This window comes from Gorilla gorilla, chromosome 12 (assembly GCF_029281585.2).
Source record: "Gorilla gorilla gorilla isolate KB3781 chromosome 12, NHGRI_mGorGor1-v2.1_pri, whole genome shotgun sequence".
Lineage (NCBI taxonomy): Eukaryota > Metazoa > Chordata > Mammalia > Primates > Hominidae > Gorilla > Gorilla gorilla.
The window spans coordinates 75,900,096-75,921,848 of NC_073236.2; the positions used below are offsets into that span (position 1 = coordinate 75,900,096).

The 21,753-nt window shown below is 38.1% G+C and overlaps 1 protein-coding gene across 1 annotated transcript in view; it reads right to left on the reverse strand.

Moving 5' to 3' along the window:
* Window positions 1–21,753, reverse strand: part of UGP2 (UDP-glucose pyrophosphorylase 2) — a 52,185-nt gene that overhangs the window by 19,371 nt on the left and 11,061 nt on the right. The window contains exons 2-3 of the mRNA XM_004029313.5: window positions 17,740–17,867; window positions 16,233–16,340 (exon numbers count right to left, since the gene is read on the reverse strand). Coding sequence (XP_004029362.1) covers window positions 16,233–16,340; window positions 17,740–17,867 — 236 coding nt within the window. The remainder of the gene's footprint in view (window positions 1–16,232; window positions 16,341–17,739; window positions 17,868–21,753) is intronic.

Consider the following 21,753-nt stretch of genomic DNA (forward strand, 5'->3'; position numbering starts at 1 on the left):
ACCCAAGTTTTGATAATATTTCTCCCTTTTCAAACCATGCTTCTTCTCCTAAAATAGCTCCATACTGCCTGAGACGCCTCAGGATGGCCAGAGAAAAGAGGGTCTCTCTAACTAAGGCTATATGTTGGCTTCGTGCTTCCACTGGCAAGAACGCTGCCATACAAAGAACCCCCTAGACTTTTGTATGTTCTCAAATTTCTCCAGGAAAGCAAAACCAGTAATATGTAATTGGTAACAGAAATCAGGCAATTTTCAAAACAACAGAAAGAAAACTTGAGATTTAAAAAGGTTTTTGTGGCCGTGCACAGTGGCTCACGCCTGTAATCCCAGCACACTGGGAGGCCGAGGCGGGCAGATCACCTGAGGTCAGGAGTTCAAGACCAGCCTGGCCAACACAGCGAAACCCCGTCTCTACTAAAAGTACAAAAATTAGCCAGACGTGGTGGCGCATTCCTGTAATCCCAGCTACTCAGGAGGCTGAGGCAGGAAAATTGCTTGAACCTGGGAGGCAGAGGTTACAGTGAGCCAAGACTGCGCCACTGCACTCCAGCCTGGGCGGTAAGAGCAAGGAGGAAAAAAAAAAAGGCTTTTGTCCACTAGTGAGTCATCTAAAGTAATCAAATTCATACAGACAGAAACCAGAATGGTGCTTGCCAGGGGATTAGGGGAGAGGGGGTAGAAGGGAATGGGGAACTGCTCTTTAATACTACAGAGTCTCAGTTTTACAAGATGAAAAAGTTCTGAAGATTGGTTGCCAAATAATAAAAATACACTTAACAACACTGAAGGATACATTTTAAAATAATTAAGTTAGTAAATTTTATGTTATGTGTATTTTACAATTTAAAATTTAATTTAAAAAATATTTTGTGTGTGTATGTGCAGTCACACATGTATGCCCCATCAAGGAGTTCAAGAACCAAATGGCAAAAGTATCACTTCCTTTAGAAGCCATTTGTGACCCTCAGCCCTAGTAGTGAATCTGGTGCAGCTCTTGGCTTTGGGCGCTACCGCCTCCTATCACAGCAATTCTTACAGTCTCCAATCTGTCTGCTAAGTTCTCTGGCTCTATTATAAGACTGTAAACTCCATAAGGGCAGTAACTGCCACCTGATACTCCCCACCATATTCATCACCTTTAAACTAACGGGTTAGCTCCCCAGTGTTGGCAGCACTCAAACATTTGTGAATAAGCGAATAAATGAATAAAACAAACGGCTATTAATTAATGAAATCTGCTCTCTGAAAATTATTTCTTGTCCTACTTTTAAATCCTTAGTTTAAAATAAAAGTGGTTTGATCACTGATTAGAAAACAGATTACAACCACCCACTACTTTAATTCAAAAAATAAAATACTGGATCAACAGACGTTATATACAAGTTTGATGAAAGAAAACCTAAATAGAAAACTTTGTTTTGCATAAGAAATTTTATAGGTCATAAAATTAGTACAGGAATTACAAAGCAATCCCCCATAATAAACAAATAGAATGAACAATCACATATCACAAGCCCAGAAAAGTAAATTTCCTAAGAAAGTTTTTTGTCTTCTACCACTTATAAATTATAAGCAAAGCAAACTATCAGATCAAGTACATATTTTTATTTTCCCAGCTATTAACTCCCATATCTTTGGGGTTTTTAAAAATTAATTTTAGGGGCGGGCACGGTGGCTCACACCTGTAATCCCAGCACTTTGGGAGACAGAGTCAGGTGAATCACAAGGTCAGGATTTCGAGATCATCCTGGCTAACATGGTGAAACCCCATCTCTATTAAAAATGCAAAAAATTAGCCAGGCATGGTGGCCGGCGCCTATAGTCCCAGCTACTCAGGAGGCTGAGGCAGGAGAATGGTGTAAACCTAGGAGGTGGAGCTTGCAGTGAGCCCAGATTGCGCCACTGCACTCCAGCCTGGGTGACAGAGCTAGACTACGTCTCAAAAAAAAAAAAAAAAAAATTTAATTTTAATTACTCTAAAATAAATGTTACTAACACTATGGAAAGGAAAACATGAAGGCAATTTTTCCAGTGATGGATGAGTCCTCACAGTCCAAAGGCAAAAATTTGTAACAGTTTTACATGTAAGTAAACAGGTCTTTTCAAAGAGCTAGTTAGAAATCTTGGCACCAACACTGTCCTCCAAACAACTACATACACCAGTACTAACACAATCATTCATGCTCAATATCCTTCAATATAATCTGCTACTTCAGTTACTAAAGTCAGCCTTAGTAAAACTCTAAGCAAAAAACTACATATTTGTGAGCCAGAATCATAAAAGTCACTTATTTTCAGCCTAAAGTTTGCGCTGTCCTCTCTAGGAAGCCAAACTTGAATAGTGTGCCTTTTTGTTATATTAAAGCATCATAGCAATTCAAAATCCAATGACCAATTACTACAAATAAAAGGTTAGTTCTCTATTAAATGTTTCAAACAGCAGTTAATACAACAGCCAATGGAAAAAAGATCAACTTGCTAATAAATAAAAATCAAAGAAAAATCTAGAAATTTAAAAATATTTTTCATTTCAACTGGCAAATATGTTTTAAAGTGATAATATTAAATGCTTTAATAAATACAGTGAGATTGGCAATACAACAGACTATACGTCTCTACTCAAATGTCAACTTAGAGACACCTTCTCTACCCAGCCTGTCTAAAATATTACCTCTACCCCTTCATTCTCTGTTCATCTTTCTTTTTTCTTCATTCACTTATCGCTACTTGAAATCACGTTACATATTTTTTATTGTCCACTTCTTTACTAGATTGTAAACTAGAAACTAGATGAATGGAGGGTTTTATCATTATGGTTCTCTACTAATATACATACAGTTGGTGCTCAAAAAACAGCTGTTGGACCAACAAATTAATATGAATGGGAGTGCAAATTGATATACTTTCTTTTTTTTTTTTTGAGATGGAGTTTCACTCTTGTCGCCCAGGCTAGAGTGCGATGGCGTGATCTCAGCTCACTGCCTCCCAGGTTCAAGTGATTCTCCAGCCTCAGCCTCCCAAGTAGCTGGGATTACAGGTACATGCCACCACGCCCGGCTAATTTTTGTATTTTTAGTAGAGAGGGGGTTTCACCATGTTGGCTAGTCTCGAACTCCTGACCTCAGGTGATCTGCCCGCCTCAGCTTCCCAAAGTGCTGGGATTAAAAGCGCTGGGATTACAGGTGTGAGCTACCGCGCCCAGCCTGATATACTCTTTTTAGAAAGCAATCAGAAATACAAAACAAAACCTTTAAAAAGTGCATATCCTCTGAAGAAAACACCATTTCTGAACATTTATTCTTAGAAAATTCAGAAATGCAAAGTTTTACATTCATTACACGGTTTTAATAACAGGAAAAAATCAGAACCAACCTATCCAACTATAAGAGAATCCCCAGAAGTAACAGGAGCTGATATGCTCACACTACCGTCAACTACAATATTTCCTTCAAGTGATTAACTGAATCCACTGTCTTATTTTCCACCATCAAAAAATTAAGAAAAGACATTTTATTTCCAAGGTTTTGCCATGCTTAATGATAGATGATCAAAGATCCTATGATGGCCATCAACCATCCTTCCTAAAATTTCACCCAAATTTTGACAACTTAATGCCAAGGACACTGTGCACAGCCTCCTTGGCCCACTAAACACCACATAATGAACACACACCAACTCTTTAAACATCTCCACCTCCATACAATATGAAAACGGGTACTTAATTATTTTAATAGCTACAATAGTCCTCTAAGACAAGGCCTACCTCTTACATTTATCTTGAGTTTGGTAGACATAAAACCTACAAACATGGTTGGAGTTGCTGGTTAAAGGTAATTCTACATATAACCTAGGGCTTTCAGTATGTGAATCTAGATATCCTTCAATAAAACTCATTAAACAAAATAGTCACCTAAGCATGTTCCTAATGTTGTTTATTCTCATTGACCTGACAGACTAGAGGCCTCCTGCAATCCTGAAGGTTAAAGAATTAGCTAAAGTGTATCTTTGCAATAACAAAAATTTGTTAGGATAGATGAGTTTTTTAATACAATGAAAACTGCAGACTAACAACACATTTGATAAAGAAAATTATAAGAATGTAAATATGGTTCTTCTACTTGATAGAATATCTTGCTAAAAATAAAAACAAAGTATTAAATTATTCATGAATCATAAATGAAACATACATCAAATTAAGTACACTGGTAACAAACATATAAAAGTATATTTAAAACCAAAGGCAAAGAATAAATATGAAAGTCATAGAATTTTAAAAAGCACAATCTAGACTCTTAATTCCATTGTTTTTACTGTGCCCAGCATAATACCTGACATAGAGGAGGTACTTCATAAGTATTTGTTGAATGTGTAACGATAGCAACCTTTGCTGTGGTTGAGCCTTTGCCAAAATGCCTGGCACATAGTAAATGCTTTTATGAATATTGTTAATAATCCTCACTAAAATCCTATAAAGTAGGTTCTTTTATTATTTCTACTTTTTATGAGTAAGGAAACCGAGACTTAAAGCAGTTAAATAACTTGCCCAATGTTACATGGTTAAGGAGTAATGAGGCTAGGACAAATCTCTTAAGCCTGTTTTTTTATCTCACTGCCATTACTAACAAATTGGAAAAAAAAGTGTTAAATACACTGAAGGCAGAATGAATTCAAAATGTATACGTAGGTGGTCTTTGTAATGGTAGGATTTTTTAGTGATTTACATAGAGCTTGAAGTAATTTCTCAGATACCTGTTGACTGTGCACTTGGTTAAGAATATTATAGCTCTCTATCATAAAATTAGGGATTTTAAAACTATAAAAATTCACACAATAAACAACATAAATATACAGAAATTAAACCACAAGCTCAGCTATCCCTGAGAAATGGTGTTAAAAATAAAAAATTTAAAAACAGGTAAATTTCAAAGTAGCCATTTCAGTAACAGTGACCAAGAACCACGAGAAATCTGTATTTCCTATGTAATTTGGGGTTTCAGATTGAGGAATTTAAAGCACAGCTACTCCCTACTTGCTTCCTAAAAAATGCATCCGCCTAGACTGCTATCCTAAGGCATAGGATCGTCCATCCTGTGTTTTCCAGCATCTTCTTATTTCAGCCAAAATGATCCCCCAATTGACAATGAGCTTGCAGCATGGCCCCCACTACCTTGCCTACCCTCATTTCCCACCTATTTGCATTCTTATTCTCCAGGAGTACTATAAAAATTATAGTTCTTAGAGCACGTTCTGTTCTCTCATGCCTGTGGGCCTTTGCATACCACATTCTCTTAAACCTGGAGTATCTGCATACCACATTCTCTTAAACCTGGAGTATCTACCCCTGATTTTTTGGGCAAACTCTTACTCATACTTCAAGTCTCAGCTCTAACATTACCTCTTATCCTTAACTTGATTAGGACTTCACCAACTCACCAGCTGCTCCTTCTCCTGCTACACTGAGCACATATACCAGAAACCCACTTATTTAATTATTTAGAACATCTGAACAAGTAGTCAGTTAATTTTAAAAATAAGTGCAAGCATAGAATCATGAAAAAGTTTTAGACACATTAACTGTTTTAACTTTTTACAAATAAGTCTACATTCATTCACCAGGGTCTTTTCCTTATTTATAGCACGAATCTGTTGACCCAGAGCTGTGTGTCATCTTTCTTATATAAACCACATCAATAATATACATTCTGTGATTTTCAGTTTCAGTTTCTTCCGAGTGGACCAAGAGCTCAGACATTTGTGAAACAATCTGCATGCAGAAGAATCATTCTAGATTTATGAAATTTTCCCAGTCTTTCTTAGTTGTCACACCTATTCAACATTTTTTTTTTGCTATTCCTCTTTATCCAAGTTTCCCAAAGCATTCAATTCAGTTTTCTTAGAAAGAGCTTTTTTAAATCCATTTCACTAGTTTGTATAAAATTTAATTATATTATGTCATTATAACCAAGATAACTAGCACGAGCACATTTGAGAACAAGCACAACTGACTTCGGTAAGCAAGCCACTCACTTTGGTGGGAGAACATATGCATAATAAAAAGTAGACCCAAGGCCAGGTGAGGTCACTCACACCTACAATCCCAGCACTCTGGGAAACCTAGGTAGGAGAATCGCTTGAGCCCAGGAGTTACCAGCCTGGGTAACATAGCGAGACCTTGTCTTTACAAAAAATTTGAAAATTAGGTGGGCATGCTGACACGTGCCTGTAGTCCCTGCTACTCAAGAGGCCGAGGCAGGAGGATCCCTTGAGTTCACAAGTTCAAGGTAACAATGAGCTATGGTCACACCACTGCACTTCAGCCTGGGCAATAGAGTGAGACCCTGTCTCTTTAAAAAAAAAAAAAAAAAAGTAGACCCAAGCATTCTGAGAATGGAGAACACCAGTTATTCATTCTCTCTAGGTAGAAGCCTGTTAGTGAAATATCTCCTGAACCACATTCATAGCTATTACCCAGTTGCACAATAAACATATTTTTGTGCAAACATCTCCTCACTAAACCAAAAGTTCAGAACCGGCTTGCTATTGCATGCCTGTGTTATTGATTCCTTCAGCCCTCTAGGCAGCTGGGCAGGGCTGGAGGCAGCCACAGCCTCCTTCCCAACTAAACGGCCTCTTACATTTACCCTACTCATTTTCTACGGGAAAACTTGGGAAACACTGTATGGTCCAAATTTTAAGTTCTTTAAGGGGAGTGACTGTCTTTATTTTTGCATTCCCAATAATTAAAATAAAACAGTGGGTATTTGATAGGTCTGTAGAATAAATGTAATGAATAAAGGAGACTTCGACAGCCTCACATAGTGACTACAGATAAACCAGAAAAAAGGACTTCAGACAGGGAGATGTGACTGTTGGGGGTAAGCCTGGGCCAGAAGAGCAGTGATGGGAAATTAGTCTTCTAAATTATTTTATTTATTTATGAATTTATGTTTTATCTCTCCCACTAGAATAGAGCTCTGTTAGTATTAGGCCCTTGACTATCTTGTTCACTTGTATCTCAGTGCCCAATGCCTATCACACAGTAGCTATTCAATAAATATTTGTTAAGTATCGTGGGAAGAACTTCAAAGAGAAGTGAGGGTATTTCAGGCTCTAAAGGAAGGAATGGAGCCTGCTCTACTCTACTCAAAGATGGATAACTGATGGAAAGGCCATACTTTAAAGACTTTCAAGTTTCTTTCAAACACTGGTGGCAACTGGTGGGTGTTCTACAATACATCATAGTGATTAGGAATGCGGGCTCAGGTAGACCTGGGCCTAAATTCTGCCTTATTAGCTAAGGAAAATTGTGTGGATAACTCAATCCCTCTCAGCCCCCACTGTGTCTTGCATTATGAAAAAAGGATAATAGTGAGCTCCTAGAGTTATCTGAGTATCATGTAAGAAAACACATGTAGAAGAGTTGAGAAGAATGCTTATTAGTGCTGAATAAATGTTTGTTGCTATTGTTATTACTACTGTTGTTGATAAGCACATAAAGTATGCCACATTCTGTGCACGAGAGATAAACATAGGGATGTACTCCTTATTGTTACTACAGGATACCAAAGAACCAGGTCTTAGGGCCTGACTATCTACCTGGTTCATCAGGGCCCCTTCTCTTAGGTGACCTACTCTGAACTTCAGTTTCCTCTTTTGTAAAATGACATAACAGTACCTATCTTCCAGGTCTGTTATGAATATTAAATGAAATCACAAACATAAAGGATTCAGCACAAAGCCTGACATGTGAGTACCCAAACACTGGCAATAATCATTAACTACAGAATATAGAGCTTTGCATACACAGCTTTTTACAAAGTTTTAAAAAAGGAAAAATGCTTAAAGCTTTGCTTCATTAAAAACCAAAAAACCCTTTGAAATGGTGTTTCTTGTTCTTTTGAAATAAGAGAATATTTTCCAATCTGCTGTTGGCATTAGGACTATGTACGATGAAGACACCTGTCTTAAATAAGCCCATCTATAAATAGAAATCTGTATTTAATGGCCTACTTCTACTTCTTTCCATATTTAGTCTAGTCATAGGTATTCTCCTGGCACATCCAAGTTTCTTCTCAGCTATCTTTTATATATTTTCACTTTTGACCTTGAAAGAAAAATTCCATCAGTACTCTTAGTTATTACCTTGTCCTTCCTTTGACTCAGTGGGAATTTTAAAAATGAGATACAGATAACAAATTAGCTTGGATAGCTTTATAATGTTTCTAGTTAAAAAGTGTATCTTTGCAACTTTTTTGTAAATCAAACTATTCTAAAATTAAAAGTTGATTTTAAAACACATATTGTAAGTTGCTTCTCACTTATTCAGTGCTCATGTGTTAACCTACTTACAGCATTTTATTTCTTCCTCTTGATATATTTGCCTCTCAAACTCCTGTAACTACTGCCCTTTCATTAAAAATTGTAGCAATTTCCAAAATGCTAAAGAGATGTAAAATTATAATGCTCCCAACTGTGCACTTTAAACCTGGAAAACTAGAGAAGAGATGACAATAAAAGAATTGGCAGAAAACCCAGATTAAAAAAACAAGAAATAAGTAAAACACTGTGGTTACAGATGGCAAACGATCCTACAAAGTAGATGGTACCTATGAAGAGAAGGTACCAACTGCTCCCTAAACCTTACTGTATCTAGAATTTTTATAGAAATTTTAAGAAGTTCAAAGACTTCTGAGTATTTTTTAAGTGTAAAAGGTAAAAGTGATACACAGATGGTTTAAAAAAATTCAAACACTACCAACAGTTATGTATATTCACCACCTTTTTATAGAAGTCAGCTGAAGTCATAAAATTAGTCAACCTTGTGGAACATCTGACCCATATCCTTATCAGCTAAGAAGATAGTTTTAAAAGAACACCCCACTTTAGTACGATTAGAAAGGACAAAGGTAGATGACTCAGGGAGCTGGAAAGCTATGCTAACAGAAATGGAGTTCCAAACACCAACCTGCTTACGTCACAATCTGTTCCAGTAAAGTCCTTAGTAAAGGACTCTTTACTAAAATCATCTTGTATCTCCCTTCTTGTTAGCCTACCTGTGGGCAAAAGAAGTTTCAGAATAATTTATAATCCTAAGTGCGTAAAAAAAAAAACGAAAAAAACCCGCAGTTTCTTCTTACATCACCCTGCTTACGCTGTATGCTAGCCTTAAACTCTGAGGTATTGAATAGCCTGTGATTAAAGCACTGTAAAATACAATGATAGTTGTTTTTTTTTTTGAGGCAGAGTTTTGCTCTTTCACCCAGGCTGGGGTAAAGTGACGCAATCTCGGCTCACTGCAACCTCCGGCCCCCCAGGTTCAAGTGATTCTCCTGCCTCAGCCTCCTAAGTAGCTGGGATTATAGGCACCTGCCACCACACCCAGCTAATTTTTGTATTTTTAGCAGAGACGAGGTTTCGCCATGTTGGCCAGGCTGGTCTCAAACTCCTGACCTTAGTTGATCCACCTGCCTTGGCCTCCCGAAGTGCTAGGATTACAGGCATCAGCCTACACTGGTAGTTTAATTATGTAATTCACATAGTTGGAACAGCTCCAGAGAAATGAAGGTGGGAATGGGGAAAAGGCCAGAAGCTATAAAAACAAAGTTCTATAAAAGGTTAAAGGGCTGGTATGGGCGAGTTATACGAAAGGCAAGATGATATAAAACAGAGAGGAGGCAAGGCTGACCTCTTTTTTGGATGTATAAATGAAGAAAAAGGCAAGATCTGCTTAGCTTGCGTGTTTAAGGGAAAATCTATAAAGAAGTCCATTTCAAAGGGGCACAAGAAAACGATTGGAGATGATGGAAAAGTTCTGTATATTTATTGTGGTGGCAGTTACCTGACTATGAGCATCTGCCAAAACTCATAAAAATGTGCACTAAGCGGGGGAGAAAAACCCCAAAGCTATTAACAGCTAAAATTCTGATTAACCTTATGAGGTTTATCACAATGAAAAACAAAAACAATAAGCATCTTTTAACTAATTGGGTTGATGTTTTATAATGTTGAAAAATCGAAACCAACTGTTTCAGTTATGTAATGAAGCAAGGTTTTACAAGTTTGTTCCAATCTTCTCTCCCTCAAATGGAAATTGAAGTTTCCGATATCTCCCCAGTGCAACCCACCAAGAGAAGAGGGAGGATCTCAGCCTGGAAGAAGGGCTGCAGTGGTAGGCAAAGAGACTCAGCATCTGGCTCTCAGGGGCTTTCTTCTGGCTCCAGATATGGAGCAGCAGACCCATCTACCATATGCTCCACCACCAGAGAACAGCTACATGCTATTAAGTTCATTATTTTTAGACATCTACTACTCTCAAAGCTTTTTTCTCTTTGATCATCCCTCTATCCTCAGGGAAATCTTGCCTCAAGGTTACCCCAGGAGTCTAGCCTAATGCCAGAAAGTCTTTCCTGAGCCTCAGGCCAGTAAGATGCTTCCACAGCACCCTATGGACTGTTAATTGTTTGTTCTGTAGTTAGCTGTTTTTGGACCCATTTCCTCCACAAACATGGGGCCAAAATTCTGAAAAGAGACCAAGACTTATTCTTCTAGAACCAGCATCCAACTAGTGCCTCGCAGAGAGAAGGTACCCGATAAATGCGTCTTGAATGAGATTCTAGGACAGTACTTCTTATCATCTTTACAGGTCATGAAACCCCGCCTTTGAAAATCTAATCAAAGTCAGGTAATCTACTCTAAAAAATGTACATTTACACATGGTTTCACATATAATTTTAAGAACTCTATGAAGGGACTGCAATTCCTACAAAGACCTCCCAAATTGAGATGTCTGGCGTAAACATTCTAGTCTCATCTTAGCTATATATATACAATGTGACAAGTGAAGTGTCAGCTGTTTAAGTCTGATCTACAACAAAGAAAATGAATTAGTAGGAGATCCCCCAAGTAAGAGATGTCAGGGAAGAAAAGATAAGAAGTAGACATGGGCCGCCCATTCCATTTTATATAAAGATTCCCCCAGTATTTATATTAAATAAAGATAATGGGGCCTGGCAAGGTGGCTCATGCCTGTACTCTCAGCACTTTGGGGAGGCCAGGAGTTTGAGACCAGCCTGGACAACACAGCAAGACCCAGTTTTCTAGAGAAAAAAAAAAAAAAGTTGTTTATAGTTAGCTGGCCATAGCGACACATGCCTGCAGTCCCAGCTACTCAGGAGGCTGCGGCAGGAGGGTTGCTTGAGCCCAGGAGTTCGAGGCCACAGTGAATATAATCATGCCACTGCTGCACTACAGCTCGGGCAATAGAGGTAGTCACTTTCTCCAAAAATGTATATATGCATTTTCATTCCATTATAAGACATATGACACACTTAGGGAGTAGAATACCAAACTTATCTTTATTAGTTATCACTAGCCCTGTGACACATGAGCTGAGTTCTAAAAAGACTCTCTGTGGGGTGGAAATTGGAATTGGAGGGACTGGCAATGTTCAAATAGTAGTATTACCACCTAAACCCACACTCTGATTTTCCTAATGAATTCAATTCTGTGGGACTGGACTGTCCTCTACTTTGGACACAAAGGCAGTAGTTAGAGACCCTGGTCCAACAATAAAACCTGGAGTCTATCAAATCAAATATGTAACTGCCATTAAAGTTCCATGTATTTGCTATTGCTATTTCTAAAGTGAAATTATAGACATGTAACCAGTATGGAATTAATAATCATGGGCTTGTTGTCAGTTCCTTTATCAGGTCCCCATTTCTGAAAGTCCTGTACACGAAGGAATGTGAAGGAAGGTAATCCCGAGGTAAATTCAAAAACTGTTCAATTCATCATGAAATCAAAAGTTGAAGCTTTGGCAATATTTGCTAAATTAGTATGTCTACTTAGTATCAGTATTTCTATATATTACTGTTTTGAAACTTTATGTCAAAGAAATGATGAGACTCTTCGGTATTCAGCCATGTCCTCAGAGCCATTTCTTTAAATGCCACTAATTCCTTTTTGTGGAATACTTTTTAGGATCTCATTTGTGTGTGTATCTCCACATACACACAAAACAAGTCTCTAATAGCTTTACCATTGGCTAGTTGCAGCTGGGAAATCTTCACATGCTCAAAGCAAATCATCCTATATGGCATACTATATCAGATGCTTGGCCAGATTGCCTCAAGATTTTTTTTTTTAATGTGCAAACTTTAAATGTACAGTGTACTACGGTTCACCTTCAGAAAAAAAAAAATGCTATGTATCTGTACTCTGCACACATAAACTGTAACTTCCTCAGACTTCCTTATAAATAAACAATAGCTTTTAATGTTTTTTGTATTGATAGACTAAGAAAAAGTCTCAGCAATTTTATGGAACAAAACAAAAAATCCATTGGAGCTAAATACCACATTGATGCATGCTATTCTCTTCATGCCAGTTCTCTACCCTATGACCCTACATAACTCCTCCCTGTTCACAAATATACCTTCACTCTTTTGATCCTATTAAATATTGAAATGAAAAAGTCGTTTTTTGTCTTTTTTTTTGAGACAGGATCTCACTCTGTTGCCCAGGCTGGAGTGCAGTGGTGATATCATAGCTTACTATAGCCTCAAACTCCTGGGCTCAAGTGATCTTCCTACCTCAGCCTTCCAAGTAGCTGGGACTACAGGTAGATGCCACCAGGCACAGCTAATTAAAAAAAAGAAATTTGTAGAGGTGAGGTCTATGTTGCCCGTGCTGGTAAAAAAGCCTTCTTTAGAGAATATTTTGTATAGAAATGAAAATACATCACCACCAGGGGTCAGTGCCAGCCATGTGACTAACAGGTTTTAAATTAGCGCTCAAGAGAACTTGTCAGCTCCAATACCTTCTTGAACAGGCCCCGTACTTTCTCGTAACTCTGATCTATTTCCCATCCCTGTCCATGCCCAACGTGTAAGCTTGGCCAAGACCAAGACACTCTCATAACCTCTCTGGAAAACAATGAAATGGTCAAATAAGCTACATATGCTGGCTTGTCCTTCCTTGCTCTAATTTAAAACATTAACCTTTATATATATATATATATAAATTTTTTTACTTATGTAGTTAAATATCAAGATAATCTTATTATTACATTTAGTTAACATTTACAAAGAAGGAGCAGAGCATTATCCATAACGCTATAAACTGGGTTCTTATTAGCCATAATTCATAAAACATGAACTCAAAAGACTTCTCACAAAACATCTATGTACTCACTGAGAGCTAAAACAAAGCATTCAACACAAAAGGTAAGAATGAGTAAAGCCTCACAATATAAAATTTCAATGCCTATCTATAAAATATGTCCTTCAATCTAGTATTTATGAAAAACTATTTTTATCTAAAAAGTGGTTAAGGCAGGAGGATCACTTGAGGCCAGGACTTTAAGACCAGCCTAGACAACATAGGGAGACCCTGTCTCTACAAAAAAAAAAAAAAAAAAAAATTAGCTGGGCCTGGTGGCACAATGCCTGTAGTCCTGCCTACTCAGGAGGCTGAGGCAGGGGGATCCCTTGAGCCCAGGAGTTCGAGGCTGTAGTGAGCTATGACTGTGCCACTACACTCCAGCCTGAGTGACAGAGCAAGACCTCATCTCTAAAAGAAAATAAAAAAGATAAAAATTAAAAGTGATCATCTGAAATGACAAAGGCATATGAGGTCAGTTTTCTGAGGGCCAAAGAAATAAAGAAAGCTACTAAAGATGTTCTGAAAATACATACACTAAAATGGGGTCAGTAAATGGGCTACATAATAAGTATTTCAGGTTTTGTTACAAGCCATACTGTCTCCACTCCAACTATTCAACTCTGCCATTGTTGCAAAACAGCAGTTATAGACAATACGTAAATGAATGTGTGGGTGTGTTCCAATAAAACTTTACTTACAAACCAGGTGGCTGACTCTGCTAATAGTCAACTCATACACAAAAATATAGATCCACTGGTATGACAATGTTTATGTCACACCTTTGATATAAGGCTGACATGAGAAATGTTACTCTAAATGGCTGTTCTTCCACAGTAATTTCTTTTTACTTAGGAATATAAAATATTATTTGCATTTTTTTAAAAAAAGACCTATGTTCACTTTTAAAAATTACATTTTGAAAGGAAAATTGATCTCTATAATAATCTCTAAGACCTGAGAAAGGAAACCTATGGGAAAGAGAAGAGTAGGACAAAGAGGCTAGAAGGAGGCATCCAAAAGAACCAAGGTGAACAAACATTAGCTCAAGATTTGTATTCTCAGAACTATCTGCAAAAGCTGGTAACATGCATACCGTATATAAAACACATATGTGCCCTCAAGAAACTCATGACGTAGTTGAAGAGCAAACTTATTTTTTGCCTCTGCATTCCAAAATTTTCAAGATTAAGGGCATATGGGATTGCAAATACATTTTTTGAAGAAGCTTAAAACTTATGCTTCAAAATAAAGACATTTTTAATGAAGACTTACACTTTTATAAACAGAAAAAGACTGCATAAAATCATATTACATCTAGAATTTATTTTATATTTCTATTCTTTTGTCCTATATCAATTCTGTATTACTATCAGTAACTATGGCTCACTACATGGGCATAGCCTCCTGAAAGAATTTATCAGAACTTTCTTGGGAATGGGGTAGGGTAGTACTGAACCGAAAAAATCCCATGATTCCTCTTCTCCTTCCTTCTCCACCCTCTGACCCCCACTTCAAGAATCCCTACTACATATCATGATCTCTCAAAGTACAAAAGATAGATTTCTCCACTGAAAAAAACTAATTATTGAACCCTAAAATATATTGAACATAATAAATCTGCGTGCCTTCCTTCAAGTAGGCTCTGTCTCCGAAAAGTTAAGTTTGTACAGTAGAAAACAAAAAATTCCCAGGTCTGCAAGCAAGAATTAAGACCAAAACCACTGTCAGGAACAGTGGTTCATGTCTGTAATCCCAGCATTTTGGGAGGCCAAGGCAGGCAGATTGCTTGAGCCCAGACGTTTGAGACCAGCCTGGGCAACATGGCGAAACCCCATCTCTACAAAAAAAATACAAAAATTAGCCAGACATGTTGGTAAATGCCTGTGGTCCCAGCTACCCAGGAGGCTGAGGTGGGAGGACACAAGCCCAGGGAAATAGAGGCTGCAATGAGCCTTGATCATGCCATTGTACTCCAGCTTGGGTGACAGAGTGAGACTGTCTAAAAAAAAAGAAAAAAGAAACTACACTTCTATACCCAGGTCCATCATAAATTATATAAGTGAGGTTACTTAAATTAGGGTAATTCCTAAGCAAAAGTTATAAGTGTTTCGGGGCGGGGGGGCGGTGGGAATAAATAGTGCCTAAATTTATTATAATTTTAGGCTGTTCCCAAACATTTTTAAGCATCTGACTGAATTTATACCTGCTTATTTTCTTAAACAACATACCTATCCAGAAGAATTCTAACTCTTTCTTGGAAGAAAATACTATTAAATCTACTACTTAAAAGTAGAAAAATAAATCACAATTCATTCACTAGGGTCAAGGAAATTAAAGACCAAAATAGACGCTAAAAAAAAAATGCATATTGTAACTGTTAAGCATTACAGCCAAGAGGAATTTTAGCTTTAACATCAAAAATAAGAGGCTCCTCAGAGAGAACATTACGTGAGATTTTTATTTTTTAGCTTATTTTTTTTTATAGTGAGAATGTTATGTATAATTTTTAAAACATTAAGAACTGAAAGACATTTTCCACATATGCAAATAAACGTACCTCTAACTAGGAACTACATATAATTTTCTCATTAGGAAAAAACAAGAGAGATTCATTAGCTTAAGCTATGATAAATAGTATATAAATTAATGAGTGAAGCTGTATTCCAATAAAAAACAAGAAGAGAGCTTTAAGGTCTGGCTAAGCATCCATGACCCTACGGGCAATGAGAAATCAAATGTTTTGGGAGAAAGAAGGAAGAAACAAAGTAAACGAAGCTCTTATGGTATATTTAGTACTTTGCAAAAGTCATTTCATATCCGGGGATACTGGGTACTGCCACAGGGAGATCAGACTGTTAGAGGACCTCAGCAAGACTCAGAGGTCTAAAAGAAGGGAAAGGAGCTGAAGGCTGTCTCCATAGTTTCAGGATGAGAGGTCAGAGAATTCAAAGCAAGTCCTGTCTTGTCTCACATGATTGTTACAGGTCCCCTACACTACCCAACCGTCCTAAGTTAAAACCAGCGTCCAAGATTACCCTACGTTTTCGTACATTTTATCTAAAACTTACCGAATCTTCAGGGGGTCTCTGGATTTTTCCCCAATCCACAGAAGGCCCCTTTTCTTGCAAAAATCTATGAAATAGCTTCCGAAATCCATCCAGGTCCTTTTTGGTGTGCTGTGAAAATAGAAGTCATTGTTACAACCAGCAGAATGCTTAATATTTAATAAAAACATAAAGACAGATACAAGTTACACATTTAAAATATCGTTAAATGAAATTCTTATACCATTAGGACATGGAGGGAGCAAGACTTTTTCACATCCTAAAAGCTAATACAGGCTGGGCATAGTTGGTGCATGCCTGTAATCCCAGCACTTTGGGAGGCTCAGGCCAGCTGATCATTTGAGCTCAGGAGTTTGAGACCAGCCTCGGCAATATGGCAAAACCCGGTGTCTACAAAAAAAAATACAAAAATTAGCCAGATGTGGTGGTGTGTGCCTGTAGTCTCACCTACTTGGGGGCTGAGGTGGGAGGATCACTTGAGCCCAGGAAGTTGAGGCTGCAGTGAGCAGAGATTGCACCACTGCACTCCAGCCTGGGTGACAGAGTGAGATCCTGTCTCAAAAAAAAAACAAAAACAAACAAACAAACACCATTTGTTTAATGGGAATTCCAACTGGCTCTGTACTTTTTTTTTTTTTTTGAGACAGTGTCTTGCTCTGTTGTCCAGGCTAGAGTGTAGTGGTGCAATCTCGGCTCACTACAAACTTTACCTCCCAGGCTTAAACTACCCTCCCACCTCAGCCTCCCCAGTAGCTGGGACCACAGGCGCATACCACCATGCCTGGCTAATTTTTGTATTTTTTGGTAAAGACAGGGTTTCGCCATGTTGCCCAGGCCAGACTCAAACTCCTGAGCTCAAGCAATCCTCCTGCCTTGGTCTCCCAAAGTGCTGGGATTACAGCTAAGAGCCACTGCGCCTGGCCGCTACACTTACTTACCAATATCTTTCTCTACTTCTCAATGAAAATTAATCTTCACTAAAAGAACAAAAAGAAATAAAACACAGCTAGCTTCAAAACATTACGTATAAATTGAAACATAAAAATGAAAATACTAACCTATTGATTTATAAGTAAAAAAGTAAATGCCTCCCAGTTCTGGAAAACTTCTATGACAATTGGCAAAGTAGCATGGTTCTATCAGAAGTGACTCTCTGGAAAAGGCATGCAGGACATATGAAGCTAACTTCTCTCAATTACAACTGAACACAGGTATGCATTTCTCCACCCAATGACATCAAAACACAGAACAAAGTATAATTTGGTTCTGATTATTTTAATGACTTTGAAAACTTCCTAGGCTTAAATGAAAAAAAGATGATGGATTTACAAAGGGCAAATGTTAAAAGCCCGTAATTGTTAAGCAATTCTAACTTTTTTGTTTTTGATGTTATTGTACATCTTGTGCTGATTTGAGGTGATGATTATCATCATCACCGGCAGCAACTCAGCATGAAGACAGATGAAGGGGGGTGCGGGGGAGGGGGGGAACACTGTAGAGACCTCCTTACCTCAAATTCATGTGATGATGCTGTGGTGAGTATTTTTTCTAGTTCCTTCTTCACAGATAATTCTAGCTCTTGCCGAATGACTTCTTGGAACTGAGAAGCACCATCTTGAGACATTGCTTTGCTAAGATCTTAAAACAAAAACATAAAACCACCAGCTGAAAACTCCAGGAAGCCATTCAAACAGCTGGTAAGCTACAACTGATTTCTGGTATTCAGCAAATGAAAAGTGCTCAATCCCAAGGTCCCTTTATCCTGTGGCAGTAATTCAGTGGTGTCAACTAGTTAGGACTCGTTTCACTCCAGTTTCATATTCTCCACTAAACAAGAACCCCTTGAGAGGTACTGGCAATTCCAAGGTGCCTCTACTTCCCTGTATCAACGTTTTCATTTTAAAAGGAGAAGGGCATAGGGCTCCCTGCCATCTTCTGGTTCCCAATTTCAGCCAAGACTTTGCACTGCTTACGTGTGTCAGACTAGACTTTTAATGCTTTTGGCATAGCCGGGCACTTCTGTGACAGATGGATCTCACTAAAGGTGACGGAAATCCCTCTTAGATAAATACAAACAACAAAAATAGAAAACTACAGAAAAAGGCTGGGCAATGGCAGCTCATGCCTGCAATCCCAACACTGTGGGAGGCTGAGGCGGGTAGACCCTGGAGCCCAGGAGTTTGAGACCAGGCTGGGCAACATGGCAAAACCTCATCTCTACAAAAAATACAAAAATTAGCCAGGTGTGGTGGCGCTTGTCTGTATTCCCAGCTACTTGGAAGGCTGAAGCAGGAGGATACCTTGAGCCGAGGAGGCAGAGGCTGCAGTGAGGCGAGATCGCGCCACCGCACTCCAGCCTGGGTGACAGAGGCAGATCCTGTCTCAAAAAGAAAAGAAAAGAGAAAAAAAAAAAAAAAAAAACCAGAAAAAGAAACACCCCAGACCCAAACACCTTGGGAGAAAAATACCAACACAGGCTGTTTTATACTTTATCTAGAAAGTAATCATCTGATTTACTTCTCATAAAATAGGGACAACTGGATTATTTGTCCACCTTTCCCCTTCTATCCTTAGTATTTGATTCAATCTTATTTTAAAAATGTATTTGTAAAGTTTCTATTCAAATAGTTTGATACCTAGTTATTTTTACAAATGCCTGTTAATTTAGCAGAATCACATTTCAATAAGGCTAAAAACTCTTTCCCCTTATATACTCCACCTACTATAAATTCTTTCACTTATATTTGAATAAAAGACATTTATACAGATAGAATTAAAGCCAACATATAAGATAAAACTAAATGTAACTACAAAGTTTAGAAGTAACTAAAGTAGCTGTTTGAGATTTGTCTAAATGAGAACCATTTGAAAACAAAACAAAACATTTTAGAAGCTCCCTCTGCAGAACAATAACTTATTAATTTACATGATTTAAGGTCAAAACACACAGAACCCAAGTCACTATCCTATCAACCCAAGCTAAGAAAGGCTGGCTGAAAGACTCACATTTAATATTGCATGTGCTCTCTGTCAACACAGGTCTAAGTTTCAGAGGCAGACTTGAAAAAATCCCAGACACAGGATCAAACTCGAGAAATGTCTCTAACCTCTGTTTCTTTCTTTTGTTTGATACAGCACCAATGCACATGAAGAATAATTTGTTTTCTTCCACCCTCTTTATAAATATAATCGGCTTAAACAAAAGAACATTACAACAAGCCTGTCACCTCTTCTACCCCTCTAAAAGCTCTGTTTTTAGTGATTAAAGAATCAGGAAGGGCTTGTAACGAATAAAAAATATTGAAGAATAAAGAATAAGGAAGAGTACTTAGACAAGAAGCGTAGCTATCTTAAGCATCTGGGCACAGACCAGGAGGCACAGAGCAGGGAACCATTTCCCTTAGTGGTGACTTCTTCATCCATCCTGAATTTTTTAAGAAAGGTCTGAAATTTCTGGTAGGAAAAGTAGTACAGATGTTAGAAGCCTTCTTGGATTTAACATTCTCAGGTTACACTTCTGACAAGGACAGTAGTGTTTCTAAAGGAAGGTCAACTAAAATCCTCTGAATAATCCAAGATTTCTAACCTCATGAAGTGTTTTGTCCCTATTTCCTAGCAATATAAAATTGATTCCCCACGACTTTAGACATAGAGTGGATTGGGAGTCAAACATTTCATTACCTTAGTCAAACATTTTTATAGATGGGAGGGAGCATTTAACCTACTCTCATCACTTTACAGACGAGGAAACAGGTTGAAAATAGTTAAATGACTTATCCAAGGTCACAGAGCAGGCCAATGTTGGAGCCCAGAAGCAAAGCCATGTTTTTTTAGTCCCATTCCACCACAGTGAGGCAGAAACACCTTGCTAATGTTTTTTTCCTGGCCTGGCTCTCTTTAACCTTGATGCAAAAATCCCTAAATACCACACTCTCCTCCAAAAGCATTTATATCAGAACCTCTTCTTATGTTCAATCAACAGACAAGATAATTCCCCACCACATAAAACTGGACTTACTAGACACTTTAAGTCAATTTCAGATAGAACAGGCAATAACTTTTTTTCACAAGTTCCTCCTTTCCCACAGTTTCCTAATTCTTCCTGTTCATAAGAACTAAAATTTCAACATCATGGGCTTTTTTATCCAGCTGGAGCCAAAAAAGAGAGAGGGCTACAGTCAATCTGACAAGTGAATATTTTTGTTTCTTAATTCATGGATCTCATTTCATGTATTTCAGCAAGTAAGAGGGATACATAATACCCTTCCCTGAAACCCTGACACTAGCGCAAACAAAATAAGTACACAAGCTAGTTTCATAATGCACAGGCCACGGAAAAACCACAGGCAAGGCACCAAGAGCAACAGAGAAGTTGAAGAGCCATCCCTAGGCCACCTCTGTCTGATCAGTCCCAACCTTCCTGGAAAACTCACAATGAGAGATACTCAAAGTCAGAGAATTGGAGAGCCCACTTAATCTTAAATCGGGAAATGACTTGTGATCCAAATAACCATAAAACTCCAAGAATTTAATGGCAACTGGAAATAATCAAGATAAAGCTATCTTGATTATTTTAAGACATAATCAAGAAATAATCAAGATAAAGCTATCTTGATTATTTCAAGGAAATATGAACTATGCCGGCTAGATTTACAACCAATTCAAGCTAACCAGCTTCTTCTGGGCTCACTACAGTCCTTTAAACCCAGTTATTTGTGAATATTCCTCCTAGAAAAGCTCTTTATGGGGTTCCATTACTCAAGTTTATCCTATATCTTTTCTTACCTCTCTGACCACACCTCAGTTTCCCTAACTGGCTCCTCCTTTCCTCTCCTGAGATTCCTAAAATTCTGTCCCCAGACCATTTTTTCTACTCAATTCTCATGCCACTCTCCTTACTGATCACTCAAACATGTGCCTCTCATCCTAAACTTTTTTCCTGAGCTCCAGGATCACATTCTTTACTTCCTTAAAGACTTCTGACACCTGGATACCCAGCTGGGTACCTCAAACTCAACATGTCCAAAACATGACTGATCATCCAAACTAAATTACTCTTTTGCCCACCCTGTTCTCCACGGCATTAACATTTCCATAGAAACTAAGGTTTAAACCTCACAGTCACAGTTGGCTCTTCCCACCTTTCCCCTCACATTGGACAACGCAATATCAAAACTTCTTAAATGATTGCTGTAATTCCATTCACTGTTTTCCATTTCCATTACTGCTACCTTGGTTCCCCTAGCATTTTTACTCTCCTAGTCATGACAACAGTTTTCTAACTAGTCTGCCCATCACTCTAATCTAATAGTGCCAAGGAGGATGGATTGATCTCCTTAAGCTGCAACCCCCATCATATCACTTCTCTTCCTTGTTTGATGAAATTCTCATTGCCTATGGAAATAAATACAAATTCCTTATCCAGGCATGACTCAAAAGCCAAGCTGGAGTATCTTTTGGAGTAGCCAAAGCTAATGAAAGTATGAAAGCAGACTGCCTAAAGGCTGCAATTTCCTACTCCATT